We start from the raw sequence: 24,447 nt of genomic DNA, 5'->3' as shown, positions 1-24,447 counted from the left end.
GCCATCCTCAGCCTCCCAAAGTGCTGGGATTACAGTACAGGCATGAATCACCACGCCCAGCCAGTATTTGTGTATTAATGTCACCAACGGTAATGGCTAGTAAGGATACAACCTATATATGTGCAAGTATACGTACTATATATGTATAAATATTTATGCACATGTGTATATATACTATTGTATAGGAACATGTGAGCTGTGATGAACATTCTTGTAGACATTTCTTGTTTGCAATTTTACCTGGCTTTTTACCTTCTTGTTTGTTGAGATTTCATATTAAGAATATTTTCTTAAATTAGGCTGGGCACAGTGGCTCATGCCTATAATCCCAGCACTTTGGGAGGCTGAGGTGGGCAGATCACCTGAGGTAAGGAGTTTGAGACCAGCCAGGCCAACATGGTGAAACCCTATCTCTACTAAAAACACAAAAATTAGCCAGGCATGGTGGCAGGTGCCTATAGTCCCAGCTGCTCAGGAGGCTGAGGCAGGAGAATCACTTGAACCCAGGAGGCAGAGGTTGCAGTGAGCCGAGATCATCACTGCACTCCAACCTGGGTAACAGAGTGAGACTCTATCTCAAAAAAAAAAAAAAAAAAAATATTTTCCTAAATTAGTTACTAGATACAGAAATACAGTTAAATAGAAGGAATAAGTTCTAGTATTCAATAGCACAGTAGAGGAATTATAGTTAACAATCATTTATGGTATATTTCAAAAGCTAGAAGATAAGAATTGTAGTGTTTCTAGCACAAAGAAATGATAAATGTTTGGGGTGATGAATATCCCATTTACTCTGATTTGATCGTTACATATTGTATACAGGCATCAAAATGTCACATGTACCCAAAAATATGTACAACTATGATACAGCAATAAAAAAAGAATTGCTACATCAATGGACATAAACTCTTCCTAAGGTTTTTGTTACAAATTGCAAAGCTGCCTCCAGAAACAGTTGTCCCAGTTACACAACCACCGACAGTAAATAAGACTGTCTAATGAAGGTGTGCATTTGGGACAATCTCGTGAGCCTCTTGTTCCTCCCCATACTCTAACTGGTAAGGCCATGGTGGCCAAGGAATCCTGAAATCTCAGCCCTTGAGGTGTCACATACTGTATGGTAGATGGAGAAGAGGAAGTGAGAAATGTGTGGATGGCAGAAGGGGAAGGGAAAGAAGATGCTAAGAGAGAGAAATCTGGCTCACCTCAAAGATGAATTTGGAGCTGCCAAAGTTGGTCTTCTGTTTCTGCCAGAAGTTGTCGGGTTTAATGATGAGGGCCACATGGATCTCAGCTGGAAAGGCTTCCTGCAGCGTTTTGAGGAGGGGCTTGATGAGGTCCCACTTGGAGCCCCGCATGTCGATGATAACAGTGAAGCCACGTTTGCACACGTCCTCACTGTGGGGAGGTCAGAGGTCAGTATGGTCACTCTGGGTAGCTGAGACTTTGGAGTACACAGTCAAAAAGCACCCAGAAACCTGCACTTCCCTTGACCAGAATCACTCTTTCAACTTCACGCCAGGTCTCTTGGCCACCTTCAAACTCAACTCAAACTGTACGGCCTCAGAAAACCCTTTCTGCATCTGACCGATGGTCCTGGCATTCTGCCTTCTCCCAGCACTTGGCAAATAACTTGGCCTTCCACATGCAGGTTGAGTATCCCTAATCTGAAAATCCAAAATCTGAAGTGCTCCAAAACTTGAAACTTTAAGAGGGTCAGCATGATGCTCAAAGGAAATGATTGTTGCAGCATTTCGGAGTTTGGATTTTCGGATTAGGGATACTCACCCGGCAAGTAGAATGCAAACATTCCAAAAAAAAAAAAAAAACCAAAATCTGAAGTCCAAAACACTTCTGGTTCCAAGCATTTTGGATAGGAGCTAACCAACCTGTAGTCAACTGTACTTGTTGGGATGTTTACAATTTGGATATTCACAATTGTATTTGATTTTTATTTTAATTTTTGTCTCCCTTTCTTGTTCCTAAATGAGTCATGTTTTCCCCATTGAAATTCCAGTTCTCTAAAGACAGACCCTGTCGCCTCTTAAACCTGAGATGGAAAGTCCTTGACAGGGGTGTTGTTCTGCCCTGTGCCCACATCAGTGACAGACACTGGTACATCTTACCACTAAGCCCAAACTGGGCCAAAGAATACTTTTTCAAAAATGGCTCTAGGTTGATTCTGCCAGTTGATGAGAGATGGTACACAAAGTATGAATAACATGTATTTATCACTATTGTATTTAAGATGTATTACTTGTAGTTTATTATTATTTCTTTTTACTTTTTTTTTCAAGGGTCAGGGTCTCGCTACGTGCACTGGCTGGAGTGCAGTGGCTATTCTCAGGCACAATCACAGTGCACTATAGTCTCAAAACTCCTGGCTTCAAATGATCCCCCTGCCTCAGCCCTCCTGGTACCTGTGACTACAGGCTTATGCCACCATGCCCAGCTTTGTGGTTTAAAATGTATGTCAGCTTAAAAAATCAGGTCGCTGAGTCATGCTGATCACTCAGAGAAAGCCACGAGTGGAACTGACTGGAACGGAAGATGCAGACCAGTTGTTTCATGTATTTCCATTGTAAGAGTCACAGTGTGAAATGCACGTATCAGGATGTTAAGGGACGATGGGGGAGGAGTAACTCTTGAAATCAAGGCAAAATGAAGTGACAGCGACCGTCTTGAAAACCAAGAGATAAGCAGGCTAAATAAATCAAGATGTTGCTATATAACTTAGTAGCAAAGTTTATTTAAACACTTGAACTTTGACTATAACTCCTGAGAATAGGAAGAAAAAAATCGAAGGTCAGAATAGTTATAACATCTCAGTTTGGAAGAAAGTCTATGTTTGGGTAGTTAGGGGTCTTTCCTTCTCTTATTTTTTTAAAGCCAATCCGTTTACTCTATAATTCAAAATAGACATTGGTTACTTCACATTTTAAAATATAAATACCAGCATAGTATTTCCTTAGGGTCTTTCACTTAATTTCCCATTTCCCAGACTGTACTTGTTTAAACCACTATGTACATTACATGACCCACATATATGCCTACCACATATCAGTTGCTTACAGCTGCTGGCAGTAAGGCCACAGAAGGATTCAGGTCACAAAAAGAAATAAAAACCTTTTGGGGGGCTTTATTCTCAAATTTCAACCAGTGATGAGATTGTTACAGCCTCATTAAGAGACCACAGCTCTCGACTGTGTGAGTGTCTCAAGCCCAAGTCAGCTTACTTAGGCCTCCCTGGTACACAGAAAATTCCCCAGGAGAGGCGACTCTCTCCAGCATGAGAGAAAGGATGAGTATTCTCCCCAAATCCTGCATCCCAAAGGAAAGGAGTTGCCTCTTCTTCCCTGACACTTATTGAAACAATGAGTGGCCAAAATTTTCCATAAATAATTTTCTCTATCCTCTTGTCTTAAAGCAATGTGACTATTTTCCAAATTACAGGATTTCTTTCCCATTATAAGAGAAACACCTAATAATTACACAAAAGTTAAAGTAGTCAAAGATCCATGCAAGAGATGCTAATGGTAGGACTGTATAACACCCAGGCCTATTTCCTTTCCACCTTTTCTGTGCATATAGTTTTCATATCATATACTGTTCTACTTTTCACTGTAACATAGTTTTTTCTCATGTCTAAAATTTCTTCCAATCTGTTGCATTTAGTGATAGTCCATCTTATGCCTATACATACCATAACTTATTTGATCATTCTCACGATTGCTTTACAGAAAAGTATGTCAACCTACATGTCCACCAGCAGTGTATGACAGTACCGCCCCCTTACTGTATCCTCACCAGCACTGGTTGTTGAATTTTTAAAATCTTTCCCTATTTTATTAAAAAATATATTATATTTAAATTTGCATTTCTTTGATTACTAGTTATTGCTTTTTGGCCTGTAAATATTTCTTCTGTGAACTATCTGATCAGCTCTTTTGTCCATCTTTCTATTAGGGATTAGTGACTTTCTATTAGGATTTAGGGGTTTTCTCACTGAGCATCATTTAGTTTAGCTTAACTTATATTTGTTGCATGCCCACCTATGTTAGGTTTGGCAACGTTAACTGTGGGTATTGCCTTTCCTTAGAGATGATTGTCTTCCTTATTTCCCTGCTCCTCAGACTCCATCTCTGTTGCCGTAATTATGCTGACCTGAGAATTCCTTGTCCCTAACAACAAATATTCTGTGTTGCTCCCAAGAGCTGGAGGTCAACAATCCCAGCATCCAAAGCTGGTGGTCAGTAGCAGGTTATGCCCTGTTAACTAATCATTTCTGACAACTAAGAGTAGAAATTAGGTCCTAATATTCTGTAGGAGGTTCTCAATAACTCAGGAGATGAAAAAAGAGGCCCAGGAGCTGAGTGCTATGACCTAATCTAATTGGCATTTTTCTGTGAAAACAGGCTAATCTTCCAAGGTGCTTTGTGTGTTTGGTTTCAAGTAAGGGGCATAGCTGGGAAAGGGGAAACAACTATTTCATTGTGTGCTTATTCTATGCTGGGGCTATAGTTCAGTATCTGCCATACATCATTTCATTATATCCTAACAATAACTTCATAAACTAGGTATGGTTATCTCCATGTGACAGAAGATGAAATTGAGGCATAAAATTTGCCTAAGATCACATAACTAGTAAGTGGCTAAGCAAAAATTCAAAACCAGGACTGTTGACTTGAAAACCCAAGCTCAGGCTGGCTCACGCGTATAATCCCAGCACTTTGGGAGGCTGAGGCGGGCAGATCACTTGAGGTCAGAAGTTTGAGACCAGCCTGGCCAACGTGGTGAAACTCCGTCTCTACTCAAAAATACAGAAAAAAAAAAAAAAAAGAAAGAAAGAAAAACCCAAGCTCAGGTCACTATATCATACTATAACCCATCACACTGACACTATGTATGGGTGTTTTTGTTTGGGGACAGGAGTTGGGGGGTCAGAGATGAGGGGATTAAGTTAGGGGACTCAGAGGAGATGGGGTAAATTAGGGCAAGGAGTCTAACTGAATGGTCTCCCTTCTGGAGTCTGTGAAAAACCACAAAGTCAGAGAAACAAAAGAGCATGGCATATTGAGAAAGTTCAAGTGATTAACTCTGGTTCAGGCCTTTGAATGCAAGAGAGTGCAGCTCTGAGTGCCTTGGAGAGTCCCATTCTGGGCTCTGTCCCTCTTTTTGCACACCACCCCCACTCCACCCCAGGAGCCGAGATGACTCACCCACATACAGTCTGTGCTGCACATGCCTCTTCCCCTTCTAGGCCAAGCTCCTAGTATCTGAAACCCTAATACTCTCTGCCCAAAAGGCCCTTAGCCTACTTCCTGGGCCCATGGGTATCTCTTTCCAGGGTCCAATTCCCAAGGGCAAGTAACACCACCATTATGTGTACCCCTAGGCCTGAGGGGTGACAAAGGGCTGCTATTTGCAAGGATGTGGCTAGAATATAAATGTGTGAGCTGGGGTGTTCACTTGCATGCATGAGGTCCCCCTGCCATGTAGGGGTGAGCTGGGGAGAAGGCAGGCAGAGCATGAATGGGGGCTGGTCTATTGTGCTGCCACATTTGGGCCTGGGAGCTCAAAGGAGTCCAACAAATCTAAATTTAAATTTGGCCTCCTAGGTTGCTGTGAAGATATATTTGTCAAGGTAGAAGGACAGAACATGTTTTATTTAACAGTTTGTTAGCTTGCTACATTAATTTTAAATATTCAGACAAAGGGTATGTGAGCTTCCATTTGTACTCTTGCCCTAGGCACCACAATGTTAGAATCAGGCCTTGCAAGAGACGAGACTGGAGTGGATGTAGGCTTCAAATCAGAATGCACCTCATATGCCAAGGCAGGACCAGTGGATTTGTCCTAAAGGCAATGAGGAACTACTGAAGGGTAAGATTCAGAGAAGGAACATGATCAGGTGATTCAGATAGATTACCCTCCAACTGTGCAGAAGGAGGGTAAACTGGGGTCAGCCCAAAGGAGTGTGTAAGAATAGAAGAAGGGTCCTTGCTAAAATGACTCTTCAAGGAAGTCTTCCATGGACCACCCTATTTAAACCTGTAACTGTCACCCGGCACTCTTTATAACCCTTCTCTTTATTTTTCTCCTTAGCACTTAACCATCTGGATAATATGTTTTACTTATTTACTGTCCATCTTCCCTCACTGGAAAGTAACCTCAGTAAGGGCAGGAAGTTTTTATTCATTTCACTGTTGAATATTCAGTGCCTACTACAGTGCCTGGTGCAAACGAGGAAGGGGAGGCAGCAGTTAAGGGTATGAAAACTAGAACCAGCTTCCTAGGCCTGAATCCTGGCCCCATCATTTACTTATTGTGGAACCCCTCTGTGCCTTAGTTCCCACAATGTAAAATGTGAATAATTACAGGGTTGTCTTAAAGCCTAATAGACATAAATCACTTAGGATGGTGCCATACACAGACTGTTCTATGTAAGTCTAAGCTGCCATAGGAGATGTCACTGGTGTCCACCCAGGGTCCCTTTACTAACCACTATGCCTGTTCTCCAGTTCCAAGAGTGTTGGAGCTATCAGCTGATGCCTGTAACCATCTCTGAATACTTGTTTTAGCCGATGCCTACGCTTCTCCAAGAGAAACCTGGGCAGTTATACCCCCACACCAGGGCTGGTGAGTGCCTGTCTGGTACAGGTGTGTCAGAGCCTAACTCCTTTACCTCATTGCAGAGTAACTCTGAAGTGTGATATATTTTCACCGCCTCCCCAGCCTCCCCAGAAGGCTGCAGCTAGACTTCACCTGAAGTCTTCATATATCCTTAGTTGGTTTTTCCCCTTTCCTAACTTTGCTTCTTTCAGTCTCTTACAAGTTTTTCCTGAATAGCAGACCCTTAATAAATCATTTGTATCCAAATCCCTGTCATATTAAACACAGTCTAAGACAGTTATTTTTATTACAGTGTTATGAATAATAATGTAAATATAAATTGTATACAGTTGGCCCTCCATATCTGTGGGTTCCACATCCATGTACTCAACCAACCTTGATGGAAAATATGTACAGCCACCTCTCTGAATCAGCGGGTCTCAAACTTTGGTTGATTGAATCTGCCAATGTGAAACCAGCAGATTTAGAGGACCGATTGTATATTTCACACATATAAGAAATTCTGAAGGCAATTTGATATATGGTCTGGAAGTTAAAAGAGAAACCTGGTGTGGAAATTTTTATTTAGGAGTCACACAGTGCCTGGCACATAGTAGGTGTTCAAGAGCATTTGCTGAATGAATAGATCCCTGAATGGGTGGTAGCTGATGTACACACAAGTGGGTGAGATCCCCCAACAAAACCCAGGAAGAGGAAAAGAACCATCTTCTGAGTCAAGAATAGAATTGACAGGAATATCAGTGTTTAAGAGGTGGGAGAAGGAAGTAGATGACCCTGAGGAAAAAATGAAGAGAGGTTAGAGAGAACCAGGAGAGGAATGACGTCAAAGAAATAAGGGAGGAGAGGATTGCGAGGAGGAACCACAGTGTCAAATGCTGCAGAGAGATTGGTCATTCACTGAGAGCAGAACTACTGTACTTAGCAACTAAGAGGCCACGGTCCCATGAGTCAGGGACATTTCAGTGGGGTGCTGGGGCCAGAATAAATTCTGGAGCAAGGAAGCAGTTTTCCTGGTTAATCTCTGTAATGATTAGCAGGAAGTGCCACAGATATCAGAGGCTGCTTGTGGTGCACTTCTACCCCCTGGCTCTGTCTCCCCGACCCCAGCAGTGGCCAGAGTCTGCATGGTGCTCTCTGGCCAACCCAACTCCTGCAGCTGCTCCCCAGCCTGCCCTCTTCCCCAAGGCACAACACTCCCAGACCTCTTCTCTCATTCACTGTGCTCAAATGACAGCAGTTTGAGCAGACCCGTGTACAGTGGAACATAACTAACAGGTAGCCTGCTTTTTCCCTTTAGGTGATTTACCTTTTAAAAGATATTTATTAGCCCAAATCAAACTTTCAAGGACAGAAGTTTGCATTGTGTATGGTGAGGATGGGGGCATAGGAGGGTGAAGTTTGGAGCAGCAGACTTTTATATCCTTGTTTTTTATTTAAAAATATTTTTTAAAGCAGACTTTGAAATCCCCTCAGGAGGGGAAAGAACGGTGGGTGATCCCCTTCCTGTTCCCACACCTGCTACTTGAGAGAGAGAAGGCAGCCACTGCCCTGTCTCCCCTGTGCCCACCCTGCCCTGTAGTTTCCCATCTGGGGCATGGGTCCCCTGAGGCCCCCTTGGCCAGGTTCTCACCCTTTGTGATAAATCACAATCCCTTCAAACTGAGCTGTGTTCTGTTTCATAGACTCTCCAGGGCTCTTGGGCCCAGAAGTCATAAATGTATACTAAATGACTGGATGATGGATCAGCTGTTTCTTGTATGCAGTTCTAGACCATTTACTCTTTTGTTCATTAAATGTCACTGGGGCTGTTTTCACTTAGTAAGCCTGTGCTATCTCAGAAAAGTACTTTCACCACTTTATGCCAATGTTTCTCAAACTTTAGTGACTTTCTTTATCACCTAGAACACTTGTTTAAAAATGCTGATTTGGGGGAAGCCTTCCAGATATTCTGATGAATGTTGGTCTGGGATAAAGCTCAGGATTCTCCCCCATAGTGATCCAAGGACAACAGTTAGGCACTCTTAGGTGTGGTTTTTGAGAGTTTAATGATTAAAAACTGACTTTGTCTAAATCAGATATTACGATATGCATTTAATAAATAGTAGGTAACACACAAATATATCAGATAGAGTAACAATGAAATAAGTCAGAACAACATTTGCAAGGTGAACAACAGCTACACCATACAGAAGCCTGTTGAAAATGTTAGTTTCTCTCTCCATGGCCTCAGGCTCTCTCCAGTGGAGTCACTTATTGCAAGAATAGGCTTGGAATGATTTCTGCCATTGGAGTAAGTGTCTGGTTCTTTTTGCAAAGACTGAGCTCCTCCTCTTGGCCTAATGAGGCTTTCCCTAAAGAGCTTGGCAGTTTCCCTCCCCAGTGTTGCTGCATGTACTCAGACACCTACTGAAGATTTGCTTTCCCTGGCTCCCCTCTCTAAGTTGCCATGAAATCACTGCCAGGTTTCTGCTTCTTGTCATACACCTGACCTGGCAGCCACATCTCAAACTTCTGGGCAAGGCCTGGGTGTCTCTCTAGGTGCATTTTAGGTCCTGCCCACACCTGATGCCCACAGAGTCATCTCCTGACCCACTGGGCTGGCTCCAGGTCTGATGGATCCAGGTGGAGAGGACCTCTGTGGGTGGGTGGGTGTGTGAGGAATGAATGAATAGGCATGTCACAACTGATCATTTTCACTCATGGTAGCCTAGCAGAGATCACAATTTAGCAGCCCACTATTGAAGCCAATCCCCCAAAGTGGTTTTATTAGGCACAGTTGTTGTTGTTTGTAAAGTTTTTACATGTCTTTGGAGAAGGCTTAAAACCACTCTTCAAGCCACTCCCAGCTCATTTACAAACTTACACAACCAGTTTGTTGGCCTTTGGATTTGCCTTCTCTGTCTTAGTTGCTACTATTATCCCAGCTCTGTTTCACACTTTAGGAGACTCAGTTACCTCCACTTGAGGGGCAGGGGGCAAGTAGGGTACCAGTGCCTCAAGCCACAGGTCTCTCTGGACCCAGACAGCAGGTCTGAGCACCTGTCAATGACAACCCCAGGCCAAGCTTTGCCCTACGTTACAGTCTGGCCTTAGGGAGACAAATGCCACTTCTCCCATCTTTTCTTCCAATCTCTTCTCCCTGGACTTCTTTCCAGGTTCCTGCCTGAGCAAATCCCAGAATGTCTCTCTGGATTCTCTCCTGGCCACATGAGTGAACCACCCTGCATACCACCCATTATCATCTGACCACAGGGTTGAATTCAAATGCTACCTTCTATTCTTTCCTGATCTTTCTTCTACCTTATTGCCTGATCTTCCTCTGTCAGAGCAATCTCCTCCTCACTAAAACAGATAACTTATTATCCATGCCTCTCTTAATGTATTTATTAGTTTCAATTTTATATTCAATTTGCCCTCTCATGCCTCTATGCCTTTGTGCTTGCCCATGCCAACCCCATCTTTGCCTGGATAATTTCTACTCACATTTTTACATTCACAAGCCTCATAAGCCTCTTCTTCCAAGAAGTCTTCTCTTACAGATACATTCCCTCCCCACCCTGCTCCATCCCCACTGGGATAAGGGGCTCTTCCTATGCATTGCCATGACTCTGTGCTTTCCCACATGGCAACTGTCATGGCTATTGTGGGGTATCTATAGCCAGGCTCTGGCTGACCAATTTCTAGAGCCTTACAGAGATTCATATGGCTTCAAAAGGAGAACCTCATTATGAAGGTGCTTCAGAAATAACATAGTGTCACATAAATTGTACCATATTATCTATTAGTTCATTAATTTATTCATCCAACATACATTTATTGAGCATTTGCTTTGTGGCTGCCCCAGTACTAGGCACCAGGGATATATAAATGTGGACAAGACAGAAACATGAAAGTTTCATTCTAGAAGGAGAGGTGGACACAAGACAATGCTAGATAAAGAGAATAAATGCAAGTTATGATAAGTCTTAAGAACTTCTTAGGACAGCCCACATGAGGAGCAAAGACTGAAACTACGAGAAATAATTTGTTAAGAGAATACTAAAAAAATACTACAGGCCAGGCGCAGTGGCTCATGCCTGTAATCCCAGCACTTAGTGAGGCTGAGGCAGGTAGATCACTTGAGGTCATGAGTTCAAGAACAGCCTGGCCAACATGGTGAAACCCTGTCTCTACTAAAAATACAAAATTAGCTGGGTGTGGTGGCAGGAGCCTGTAATCCCAGCTACTCGGGAGGCTGAGGCAGGAGAATCGCTTGAACCCGGGAGGTGGAGGTTGCGGTGAGCCAAGATTGCACCATTGCACTCCAGCCTGGGTGACAAGAGCAAAACTCTATCTCAAAAAACAAAACAAAACAAAACAAAAATACTTCAAACAGAGGGAACAGCCTGTGCAAAGGCCCTGAGGAGTCAAAGAGCCTGGATGCTGGCTGCTCCTCCACTGCAGCCAGGGAGGAAGCAGAAATCATGAACTTCGGTAAGGAAGCAGGAGACCAGCAGCTACATCTTGGCTAGCCCTCTAAATCGTGAGGACCTCAAATCTTCCAGCTGAATAGGCATATACAATGAGAGCCAAACTACTGAAATTTGGGGCAACTTTTTTTTGGTAAAAATGAGACATATTCATATATTAGTGGTAAAAGCTAACTTACTGAACACATGAGGCTCTAATATTAACATTTATATACATTATCTTATTAATTCCTCACATGAAACTCATAAGTAGCTGCTATTTATTATCCTGCCCTATTGCTAAGAAACTGAGGCTCAGAGAAGTTGCTTACAGTCACCAGGAAAGAGTAAAATCAGGATTTGAATCTTGGTTTGTTTGATTCCAGTATTTGTGCATAAAACTACCTTTTTTTTTTTTTTTTTGCCTCATAGATGTATAGAACACTTGATCTTGAAGAAACATTCATGCTTCTTTTTGCTAGCTCCTCCTGTTAGAACTGAGGGTAGCAAGTTTCAGAGGTGGGAAGTAACTTGCTCTAGGTCACACAGTCTGCTGGATATCTTAGCCATTTGGACCAGGCATCTAGTTGTCAACTGCCTTACTCCAGGTCTTTTATAAAACCATGAGAACTCTGGAAGTGACAGGAAGAAAAATCCTCCCTTGAAGAAGCAAACACTAAATAATCTGGCTTGGAGGCCCAGGGTATCCTGTGTGAGTACTAAAACCCCTAACTCGGGAATAAGGACCATCCCCCTCACGGTTTCCACTGTGCCCTGGCAGCAGAGAAATGGCCTGACCCTGTTTGTCCCCACTCATGTGATGCCACCTGAGATCTACTCCATTTCTATGAATGCCTGGCAGATTCCCACTTAAAACAGCTGCTGGAATAAAGATCACATTGATCCATTCTGATGGCAGGTAGGGAAGCAGAGACCCACAACAAGCACCACTCCAGCAGACCAGCCAGGGAGACGAGCATTTCTGCTTACCTCCTTAGTGTGTGCTGCTGGGGGCCAGTTCCACTAGCATGGGTGTGTGTTCAGGGTATCAGCAGTGTGAAGATGTCAGAATCCTAGTGTGAGGACCAGGAATCCCTAGTGCTTGGGCTGTGATGGAGCACAATTAACCTTCAAATAAGACCTATTCACTAGGATGTCCAGGGAAGGTGACAAATTGAACATGGGTAGAGAGCTAGCCTGATCACTGAGGAGTGGCTGACAGAGAAGAAGGACAAGGCAAGCTAAGAGTTCCTCATTTAATGAGGGCAGCACTGGCCCTGCCATAGCACAGCTTTGGTCCTACAGGGCTGACAGTGCAGGATGACTTGGAGGAATGATCGGGAGGAGTCTTATCCATGATGCCTGGGCAGCCTTTAGTACCTGCAGACTGTTCACCATAAGCAGACAGAAACCAGAAAAGGGAGGAAGAAAAAGTAGCCCCAAGTAAGTATCCACTTCACACTTTCTACCAGAGCTGTGCTGCACCCATGTCTACCCTAAATCATTACATAAACTGAGTTCTTCCGAATTTGAGGAGAAAGAAAGGTTCCTGGAGTTCTGTAGAGAAAACAATTCTGATCCATTTGTGCCAGAATTCTCAAGCCATTCAGACATGTGGAGAGTCTCTGGCTGTGGGATCTAGACTTTGTTCAAACTTCTCTGGCTGTGGGATCTAGACTTTGTTCAAACTTTTGCCGTTACCTGATCTGTGTTAAGCTGCTTTCTGCTCCTTAGGGCTATTCTAACTGCCTCTGTACTTCTGCTGATTGCCCCAAGCCACACCCACTTTCTGAAACACCAGAAATCAGCAGGTGTTAAAGAAAAGTGTTAAAGACACATTAGCACCTGCTTTAAGTTCTCTAATTGGTATAATCAGAAGTAGTAAAAAGAATATTAGAGGAGACAGTGTCTTACAGAGAATGAGCTGCTCTCTGGAAATGGGTTTTAAATGAATGTTTTTTCCCACAGACAGTTCTCAAACTGGTCCTTTAAAATGGGGAGGCCTCCTGGATGGCTGGGCATCCAGAAGGCAGGAGAGAGGTGGTGGGGCTCCCTGTGCTGGTCATGTGCTCTCTCCACTGGGTCATGGGTGACTGTTCTCCACCAGCTGTCTTTCTGTCAAGCTGTAATCCAGCTGCCAAAAGACCTCCTCAGGATCTACATTAATTCACCCAGAGGTTTTTGTTGTTGTTTGTACTGGAAGTCACCCTCTGGCCTCTTTCCCAGGTTATTATTCCAAAGAGTTAGTGTCTTTTCTATCCATTTAACAACACATCTTTTGCCTCTGCACATCTGATTTGTGATGCCAGGGCTGGTCGGGACAGTGGGGTGGTGCAAAGGCAGTATCTTATCCTAAATCTAAGTTTCAATCCCTCCTCCATAAAGTGGTTTGACTCAGTATCTGTGCATAAAACTGCCATGCTCTCTTGCCTCATAGATGCATAGAACACTTGATCTTGAGGAAACATTCATGCTTATTCTTGCTAGCTCCTCCTGTTAGAACTGAGGGTAGCAAGTTTCAGAGGTGGGAAGTGACTTGCTTTAGGTCACACAGTCGGCTGGATATCTTAGCCATTTGGACCAGGCATCTAACTGTCAACTGCCTTACTCCAGGTCTATAAAGTGAAGAGATTCTGATTAATTGGTCTGGGGTTGGACTCGATCATTTTTAAAAGTTCCCCCTGGTGATTCTAATGTGCAGCCATGGTTAAGTACCACTGAAGGTAAAGTTGTAGAGATTTGTTTGCCTATTTCTAGGTCTAGGAACTACTCCTTGTCAGTTTCTCACCCTCAAGTGTGCCAGAGGCAAGCCCAACTCTTGCCCATCAGAGTCCCAGGGAAACCCTAACTGGAGACCAATGAGGAAGGTTGACAGTTTCCACCTTTTTAAAGTCTGCTACCTAATTCTACACAAATAATACTATTAAAAAACAAAACAAAACAAAACAAAAACAAAAAGACCTCTCACTGCAAACAATTGGAACAAGGATGTGGCGGTTTCTCTTTTTCTCTTCCAGGCAGGGTGTGGTAAAGTATTCAACAACACAGACTCAGGTCCCAAGGTCACACCCAACATTCTCAGGTATAGCCATAAAGTGACAGGTCCAGAGGCCTAAAATCACTCAGTGGGATCTCTGCAACCACATATCAACTTGTCTTCAATGCTGCCTTTAAACAAAATATTCTAAACATCAAGTCTTCTCAAAAAGAACAAAGACAGTGGCTCACGTCTGTAATCCCAGCACTTTGGAAGGCTGAGACAGGCGAATTGCTTGAACTCAGGAGTTCGAGACCAGCCTGGGCAAGATGGCGGAACCATGTCTCTACAAAAAAATGCCAAAATTAGCCAGGCAAGGTGGCGCATGCCTGTAGTCCCAGCTACTAGGGAGGCTGAGGTGGGAGGATAGCTTGAGCCCAGAAGGTAGAGGTTGCAGTAAGCCAAATTGCACGACTGCACTCCAACCTGGGCAACAGAGCCAGACCCTGTCTCAAAAAAACAAACAAACAAAAAACAAACCAACAACAACAACAAAAAAAGCAAAGACTTGCCATGCCATGCTGCAAATAGTCAAAAGAGCATACCACAGCTGAAGGGAGCTCCCAAAGAGAGCTCCAGGAATGGCGGGGGTGACAGCAGGATTGGGCAAATGCACGCAGTCTTCCAAAGGATGTACACCTTAAAGGGACCAGCATGAGGCAGCTGCATAAACCCTGATGTATTTGTCAATCAGTAAGGTCATTTTACAGCCTTACAGGCTCTGAAACACAACTCCTGTTCACCAAAGGAAGAGACCCACTTTCTGAATCAGAGTGGCTTGGGGGCACAGCGTTTGTTTGGAAGGAGCTACTCTTAGCCAAGAGAAGACATGAAAACTGTGAAAGCACAAGAACCGTTGCTCCTAGAGTCTGGTCTAGCTGGCTAGGGAGAGAAGGTGGCAAAGGGGTAGGTTCAGATGGGAGTGGGATGGAAACTGACATCCATTTCAGGACAGCAGCTTCCTGCCCTATTTCCCACCCTCTCTCACAGAGCTGTTCATCCCTTCCTTCTGGGCCATTCAGAACATGCAGCAGAAATGAAATGGAAACCAAAGCACTACATGGAAAGAAAGAACTGGAAACCAAAACCCACATAGCCCTCCCATTTTCCGCAGCCCTCCTCAGACAAGCCCCAGGGTACTCTCCTCTGGCCTTCTCTACCCTCTCCTTCTTCCCCGCCCCCAACTCCCCCATAGTCAGGCTACATGAAAAACAATTCATCTTTTAACTTTTAAAAAATGTCATTATGATCATAGCACATATACCGGTGAGCAACAAAGACTGTGACCTGTCTAAGCACAGTGCCTCAGTAAGAGAAGAGAGCTGAGGGGACTCAAGAGAAGTGGCAACAGTGAAGCCATGGGCTGCCTCCCACTCAGGTGCTGCCTCTGACCTGGCCAGGAGACAGAGCAGCAACTCTCCTAGGCTTGGCCTACTACCATGCCATCACCACTCCTCATTCTCTTGCCACACCCCCACCTCTCCCTGCCCTCTCACAGGAACCCCCACTCACTCTCCAGCTGGGCTCTGGTTTCCTGGCAGGCCAGGTGGAATCTTCATTAATAAACCACATGTTTCCTCCAGGAAACAGCCCTTGCTGTGGCTTGCACACACCTCTTCTCCTTCCCTCCTCCTCTTTCTCCTTAAGTAGCAGTCACATTCTTGAAAGCCCAGTGCTCTTTGCCTGCAGCACACAGACACATGCACAACCATCCCCACCAACACACAATGCAACACCCCACACAAAGCCACCCCGCTAGGCCATGCCCACTGGGTTTTACCAACCAGTGCAGGAGCTCTATTTCCTGCAGGGCAGGCAGTTGTTACCCTCTAGCTAGCCTGCCTTCCCTCTGACACCCAGCCAGGGTTGCCCTGGCAGAGGGGACTGATGAGATCCCCATGGTTTACATGGAGGAAAAACCTTGTGATGGCTCAGACACTAGTGGGAACCTGGGAATTACAAGGGAGGTCAAAGAGCTGGAGTCAGGGGAGCCCTGTGGGAGGTGGAAGTATGCATGTTTGGATCTTGAAATGGAACAGGGGGGACCAAGGGCTCCAGGTCTTTGCTCCAAATCAGAATAAACTAGGCTGCCCCCATGCATAACTAGCTCAGAGACTCAGGAAGCTCACATATAGGGTGGAAGAATCCCTCCACATATGACTTCATAGAGGTCCTTATCCTGTGCATGCTGCTCTGGGGACCCTGCTGTCCCACAGGCAGGGTCTATGTTAGGGGGCAGTGTCTGTTTGATTGCAGCAAGCTCCGGACTGGTACTCTAGCCAGCTGGAGGACTCTGGGCCCATGACTGGACCCCTCTAGACAGCATTCTACTCTTTTTAAAAGAAAGAGTTGGCCTGGCAGACCTCTACAGCTTCTTCCTGCCTTTAAGCTCCAGAATTCCAATTCATCTATTTCCTTTACAATCCAGGTCAGATTTTTACCACCAGTAAATTATGTCTGATTACATCCATTTAACTGACATGCTTTTGTGGCTGCTGCCTTGGAAGCTTTCAGTTTTTGTCTTTTCCTGTGGATCCTGAAACCTTAACCAGACCACAAACCTCCTGAAGGCAAGAACTGGGTCCCCACCCCATTCCCCACCCCATTAATCTGCAAATTCAGCCAAAAGATCATTTGACCATTCCCTCTGAGTTGGTGTGTATGTAAGAACTAAACAATTGTCCTGTGCATCCATAGAATTAAATCTGAACCAATGTGCAATCTTCCCAATGGAGCACTCCTTCATAGTCAGAGCTGCAAGAGGGTGAGGAATGGTCTTGCTTTCCTCCAAGTCCAAAACAGGGAGTTTCTCTTCAGCCATTGAGGGTGAAGCCTGAATTTCCTGCAAAGGAAAACAGCTTATGGTCTGGAGATCCAGGACATTCTCTTCCTGTGTAGGGAGCCAGGGTGGAGTGCATCACAGGACAAGGTTCAGACCTTGTCTCAGGCACCAAGCCAAAACCTGGCACATGCATTACTAGCGATGGAAACAGATAAAATTCCAGCTCGGGACAGAACAGTCTGGGAGATGCAAGGGAGAAAAATGTACTGATTTTAGAGTTTTTTAGTAGCTCTCAAAACCAAGGCTGGTCCTCACTTGACCTAGAACAAATGGGGAATGCAGAGAGGAAGGAGGCTCTGAGAGAAAAGGAAAGAGGGGCCAGGGCCATCAGGACACATGCTTGAATTGCGTCAGTAAATTATCCAGAAAAACATTCGTCCTTGCTGAGTCACCGTGGCTGACAAAGTGCTCCCATCTAAGTTCCAGGAGAAATGGGGCTGGCTGTCATACTTGCTTAATTTAGTAACAAGAATATACCTCCTTGGTGAGACTGAGTCCACTGCTAGTTCCCTCGCAGGTACCTCCATGCTCCGTCCCCTGGCAGAAGGCTGTGCCCCCCTCTCTGCCACAGTGCCAGTCCACCCACCTCTGGCCTGGGCACCCCCTGTGGTCACAGCCCTGGACAGAGGAAAGAGAACCTCCTGAAGGAAACCTCAGTCTGGCCTCAGGTACTTCATGTCTGAAATAGAGATCCTGGCATTGGCCCTAAGGAGTATGGGGGATGAAGCCCTCTCCTTTTTCCTTGGGGAGCCTCCAGTCTAATTGAATTCAGCCAATTTGCAAGGTAGTGCTCCACATCCTCAGGGGCAAGAAACAAAACCAACCATTCCAACCTGCAAGAGGTTCACCACTTATCAGAGAGAAAGCTGTGTGGTTTTTCTCAGGACACTCAGATCTCATAGAAGGGATGGGACTCACCCCCAAAAATTATATGAGTTTTCTAGATTCAAAAATCTTTAAATGCTGTTCAAATCACTTGTTTTGTTTAGGTAATGCTGGACTTTTGAGAACAAAATTCTGAATAAATCTTTTTTTCTAAAGCAATCTAAGAAAACATGAGATGGGGTGGAGAAGGCGAGGGGGAGACTTTTTTTTTTTCAATACAAGTGACAGAGGCAAACTGGTACAGAAATCTTCTGCAACTGATGAGTGCCTACACCCAAGTTAAATTTTCTGCAACAAAAACCCTAGATAGTGTTGTTTTTCTTGTACTCATCTTCCATGTTGAGAGAAAGAAAATATTGTCTGGAAAGGAAGGTCTGAAAAGACAAATTATCTTCAATGTTTTATCTTCAATGTTTGTGGCTGATGAAAAGGGTCAGGGGGAGAGTGGGAGCTCCGAGAGATAAGTTTGCTTGGGGCACTGCAACTTCAAATCTACCAAAGATGAAGGCAAAACCAACAGGAATGTTTTTGGTTAGTGTTTTAGTTTTTTTTTATTTGATTTTATTTAAAAAAGAATTATTATAGAAACACCACACTATTTATTTCCCCAAAATAGCATTATCATAAAATTCCCAGTTTCAACTGGCAATTATTACATAGCAGGTGAAACATTTTCACAAACATTATTTTATCTATCATTTACTACAGTTCTTTGAGAAAGATTGTATCAAACTCACTTGTAGTTGAGGAAGACTAATCCTTGCTTATTGGTTGCTTAAATTTCAGTGTTTTAATAAAATTTTAAACAGTAAAGCTTGGAAAATCCCAGATTTAATGAGGAGAGAACCAGAATAGAACCACTGGAGCCTCTGACAAAACCCATCTATGTCTTCTTGGGCAGCTGAGCTCAGGTACTCTACCACTTGGTGGCAGCGCACCTAAACTGCCAGAAGAGTGTACAATAAATGCAGTCTCTACAAAGCTGAAGTGTCATAACATAGAGTGTCAGTATCAAATATATGCCTGAAAGTATACTCAACCCCAAACATCAGTGAAGGGCACATAATCAGACTTAACCAATGGTAAGTAAAGAGAGAAATAGAAAACATAGTGAAAATGATATGTAATGGGGAAAAGAGAAACAGCCCCAAACCTGGATCCCAGTAACTGAAAAACGCATCCTTTTCCCCCGATGCTAGGCTGTCTCTCCAGCATCTATATTCAAGGAACTCTCTTATTTTCAATATTCCAGCCAAATGAATCCCAGCTAAATTTAACTCATCCTGATTACCCACCACAAACTCCAGAAACACCTGAATGCATTGGATCTTATTTCACCTGACATTGAAGTTGACCTAATCAAGGTGACACCAGACACTTCAGCTTCCTAATCAGCCTGCTCTTGGTGAGCCATAGACTACAGTAGCCTAAAAGAGAAATTAAATGACCACACCTAGGCTTTCCAGGCTCATTCAACATTGCTGCCCAGAAAGGCCTTTCTCCATAAAAGGCAGATAAAGACACCAGTTCCGATAAACACAAAAAAGGTTAACCACTTTAAGCCATGCCAGAACTGACTACACAACCAGCCAAGGAGCTGAAACACATCCAGAGGCAAAACTAAAGAATCACCAAGGGCAAAAAAAAAAAACAAGTAAGCCCTTTTTAGATTTCATATCAGATCCTAACTTTAATGTGTGCTCCCTGTTAAGGGGCCATATTAGTTTAGGAAAGTAAAAGGAATCCTTGCCTGGAGACCCCACAGAGCAGGCCCTATGACCAATCCCTTTAGTCTTTCCAAAGTCAGGATAAGGTTTAGGTATACAATATATGGCCCTAAGCTGGGGTCATTGATGACGGTGATAAGAATATTTGCACAGTGGTGCCTGGGCAATGGTGAGCAAATAAATTTAGGGAAATGCAAAGAATAGGAAATCTCATTGGAAAACAGTATGGAGGTTTCTCAAAAAGTAAAAATAAAACTACCATATGATCTAGTGATCCCATGTCTAGGTATATGGCCAAAAGAAAGGAAATCATAATGGTGTACTAGTCAGCCAATAAAAAGAATGAGATCTTGTCATTTGCATGACCATGGATGGAACTGAAGGACACTATGTTAAGAGAAATAAGACAGGCACAGAAAGACAAATATTGCAAGTCATACTGGGAGTATAAATTGATAAATTCGGAAATAAATTTGGTGAGTTGTCCCACCAGCTTTAAAAAAAGGTTCATAAAATAAGTAACCTGATTAAAACATGGGCAAAAGATCCAAATAGACATTTCTCAAAAGAGGATATACAAAATAGCCAACAGGTACATGAAAAAAATACTCAACATCACTAATCATCAGTGAAATGCAAATCAAAACCACAATAAGATATCATCTCACCTCAGTTAGAATGGCTATTAAAAAAAAAAAACAGAAAATAACAGATGCTGAGGAGGATGCAGAGAAAGGGAAACACTCATACACTGTTGGTGGGAATGTAAGTTAGTACAGCAACTACGGAAAACAGTACAGAGGTTTCTCAAAAAAATAAATACAAAATTACTGTATGATCCAGCAATCCCACTGCTGGGTATGCAGCCAAAAGAAAGGAAATCTGTGTATCAAAAAGATACCTGCATTCCCATGTTTACTGCAGTACTATTCACAATAGCCAAGACATGGAATCAACCTTAGTGTCCATCAACAGATGAATGGATAAAGAAAATGTGACATAAATACATAACAGAGTACTCTTCAGCCATAAACAGAATGAAATCTTATCATTTGCAGCAACATGGACGGAACTGAAGGACATTATGTTCAGTGAAATAAGCCAGGTACAGAAAGGCAAATATTGCATGTTCTCACTCACATGTGGGAGCCAGAAAAAAACAACTCACAGAGGTAGTAAATACAATGATGATTACCAGAGGCTGGGAAGAGAAGGGAAAAGGAATAAGAGGGTGATTAATGGGTACAAAAATACAGTTACATAGAAGGAATAAGATCTAGTGTTTGATAGCACAGTAGAGTGACTGTAGTTAACAATAATTTATAATATATTTCAAAATGGCTATAAGAGAAGATTTGGAATGTGTCCAACAAAAAAAAATGATAAATTTCTGAGATGATGGAAATCTCAATGCCTCTGATTTGATCACCACACATTGTATACATCTATCAAAATATCATATGCACCCTATAAATATGTACATTATGTATCAATTTTTAAAAAGCAAAAAAATAAATTATGTATGTAAAAACTAAAAAAGTCCATGATTGCTACAGATATATCTCGAAGAAACCACTTAAGATAGAAAAGTTTATATAAAAAGATTTTTACTGAGGGTTACTTACAACACTGAACTTTTGGAAATGACTTAGATGTCTAGTGATAGGGTTAATTAAATATGATGCATCCCAAGACACACTATTACACATGAAAAGTTTTTAATGTTATGAAAATATTCCTAAAGTATAATGCTAACTGGAATAAAGCAAGCAGCACAACTGAAGAAACAATATAGTCCAATTGGTGGCTCATGCCTGTAATCCTAGCACTTTGGGAGGCTGAGGTGGGTGGATCACTTGAGGTCAGGAGTTCCAGACCAGCCTGCCCAACATAGTGAAACCCCATCTCTACTAAAAATACAAAAATTAGCTGGATGTGTGGTGGGCACTTGTAATCCCAGCTACTCGTGAGGCTGAGGCAGGAGGATTGCTTGAACCAAGGAGGCAGAGGTTGCAGGGAGCCGAGATCATGCCATTGCACTCCAGCCTGGGTGACAAGAGTGAAACTCTGTCTCAAAAAAACAAACTTCCAAAAAAAGATAGGAAGGAAATATGTCAATATATTGTTATTATCTCTAGGTGGTACAGTTACAAGAGCTTTAAAAAACTCTTAAAATATTTTTTCTGCACTTATTTTCTCCAGTAAAAGAAATATCTTTCTAATTTAAAAATATAGGCCAAAAGTTTGTCACATTGTTAGGCACATATATTCATTCATTATGTATTAGAAGCGAAGTGTTACTGACCTATGGCTGTAACTGCTATCACTACTAGTTCTAATCCTAAACTTAAGCATAACCCTAACCCTAACTTTGAAAAAGCAGTGCTAGGGACAATAAAGGACAAGTGACAAAACAAGGTCCCTACTTTCAAGCAAGGGAAGGGAAAGAAACTGCCACTTGTTGTCAGCCCCTTCTGTGAGCTAAATAATGGGCTAGGCACTTCACATGTGTTATCTCATGAAATCCTCACTACCATTGTGTTTGGTAATATCTTTATGCCTATTTTGTAGGTAAGAAAATTTTTAGCAAGCATGCACATTTCACCTCCCACAGGGGAGGATTCTGGGGTTCATTCTTCCTGGACTGGAATACCCTGCATAATTTCCAGGTGTCAGCATTTTCCCTGGAGCCCATTCTTCCTCTGCTATCGTTCCACTCCAAGTCAGTGCTGATGCCCAAGGTCCCTTCTGAGAGTACACATGGAATATGCATACGAAGGAGACTCACTACCCTCACTTATTAGGAATTCTTTTGTCCAGTGCTGGGTGGGTCCTTGATTTATCGCTAAAGGCACTTACTGGTTCCTGGAATAACCAGGGCTGCTTCTCATAGTTACTTCATGACCAAGTGGTTTCCGCCTCTGATTGCTCCAGTTATTGTTCTCCAGGGAATCACAAATGTGTCTCTCCGCATTTGAAGCATGATAGCCAGCTCTTCCCCACTCCCTACAACCTGTCCCTGTTCACAGTGTTTCCATGAGCCCCTATAGCCCCTTAGCCCCACATGGACTGTGCAGGCCCCACAGACCTGCCAAGTCCTACAATGGTGGCATGGCCATGGAAATGAAGGAGCCTCAAAATGTGCATTAACTGAGCACTAATTCCAGAATTGTACTTCTGACACCACAGCAATGCCAATACAGAAATAGACAGGCAGGTGGGTGAAGGAAACATCTCAGACTCAAGGAAAATGAACAAGATGATCATCGCTAGAATATGATAGAGACTATCCCACCAATGTAGGCATTAAGTTCAGGGTCCCTGCTACTGATAGTCTTTTATTAATCTCTTTAAATAGTTTCTATGGTCTTAAGTGCTTTTGTTTTCTCCCTACATCTCTTGGTATAATTTGGTAACTCAATCATGGTTGACTATCACCCACAGATGAGCATAAATGAGTGTTAACTCATCTAAAACTGAACACAAACACCTGGGGGAGGAACTGTGAAGGACCCCCCACACCACCACCACCCTTACCACCCCTGTTGTCTTGCATATCCACAGCCACCATGGTTGCCTTGGCCAGCAGAAGCCCAAGACTGAGGCAGTTACCACCTGTATTTCTCACCTGCAGCAACCTTCACACTTAGGTTCCAAAGAGAAGCTTCAGGAAAGCAAGTTTGAAGCATAGTGGTCCCTGCCCACCATTGTTAGATCTCTGTGTTGGCACCCTTCCCTACCTCCCTCTTCCATTGTCCCTCTGTTCCAAACCCAGTCTTAGCCCATCCTTCAGATTTCACCTTCTTACTCTCCCCAAATCAGTCCTCTCACTCTGCCACCACTGCCACTTCCTTCACTTTGGCCTCCTCATCTCTTCACTGGATAAAAGCTTAGGCTCTGATGCTAGACCATCTGGCTCCAGATCATACTGACTGTGTGCCAGTAGGCAAGTACTTCATCTCTGTAAGTCTCAGTTTCCTGATATGTAAAAGGGAAATAATGATAATTCCCCTCTCAAAGTGTTGTGAGAATTAAGTTAATGCATGTAAAATACTTATAATAGTGCCTAGAATTGATTAATAAATGCTAGTTGTTATTTTTACTATCTTTGACCCACATTATTGGAACTATTTCCCCATTGCCTAGCCTTCTCTTCCATTTCTTCTTCCACTCAGTTGCCAGAGTGAATCTTCTAAAATGCAATTTTAATTGTCATTCTCCTGCTGAAAAGCTCTTCAATGGCTTTTTTATTGCCTATTAGTAACTAACTTCCTGAACTGGACCCACAGAATTCTACATGCCTCTCTGCCCTATCCTCTGCCATTCTCCCAAAAGACTATGTGTTTCTACATCTTGAGTTTCTGGAACTTAACCTGACACCCCTTCACTTCCTTTGCCCACCCCCAGCATTCCTTTGAGCCCTTCCCTCTGCCTGGCCCACTCCTACCCCTTTGTGTTTTCAGCAAAATTCTCTTGGGGCTTCTAAATGCTGCTCACATCCCTTTTGAAGTCTCCCTACTCCCATTCAACAGTGATGCTGTATGTTCCACATGCTGGGAGGCCAGAGCACTGGGTTCAATCCTCTATTTCATCAGTTAACTCAAGGTGCTACCCCACAATTATGCACATGCCAGACTTCCCCAGATCATAGAAGGAGACGCAACCTAATGTTTATGGAATCTACTGTGTACCTGGCACTATGTAAGGACTTTATATACTTTATCTTACTTAATACCAATAATTAATAAATTGAAAAGAATTTTTTTCTTTGATATTGATATAAATTATGATATTTATTCTAAAGTACTGAGAAAAGTAATCATTATTAATTTTCCTTATTTCAGTTAACTAAGAGAAACTTCTCAAGAGACACTT

General features: G+C 43.1%; 1 protein-coding gene across 20 annotated transcripts in view; it reads right to left on the bottom strand.

Moving 5' to 3' along the window:
• Window positions 1-24,447, bottom strand: part of KALRN (kalirin RhoGEF kinase) — a 694,786-nt gene that overhangs the window by 464,842 nt on the left and 205,497 nt on the right. For all 20 annotated transcript variants that reach the window (XM_030802195.1, XM_030802198.1, XM_030802200.1 and 17 more), the window contains exon 4: window positions 1,206-1,398. In XM_030802195.1, coding sequence (XP_030658055.1) covers window positions 1,206-1,398 — 193 coding nt within the window. The remainder of the gene's footprint in view (window positions 1-1,205; window positions 1,399-24,447) is intronic.

This window comes from Nomascus leucogenys, chromosome 21 (genome assembly GCF_006542625.1).
Source record: "Nomascus leucogenys isolate Asia chromosome 21, Asia_NLE_v1, whole genome shotgun sequence".
Lineage (NCBI taxonomy): Eukaryota > Metazoa > Chordata > Mammalia > Primates > Hylobatidae > Nomascus > Nomascus leucogenys.
Note: the sequence above shows the minus strand (reverse complement) of the source record. Positions and strands in the feature narration are given on the sequence as shown.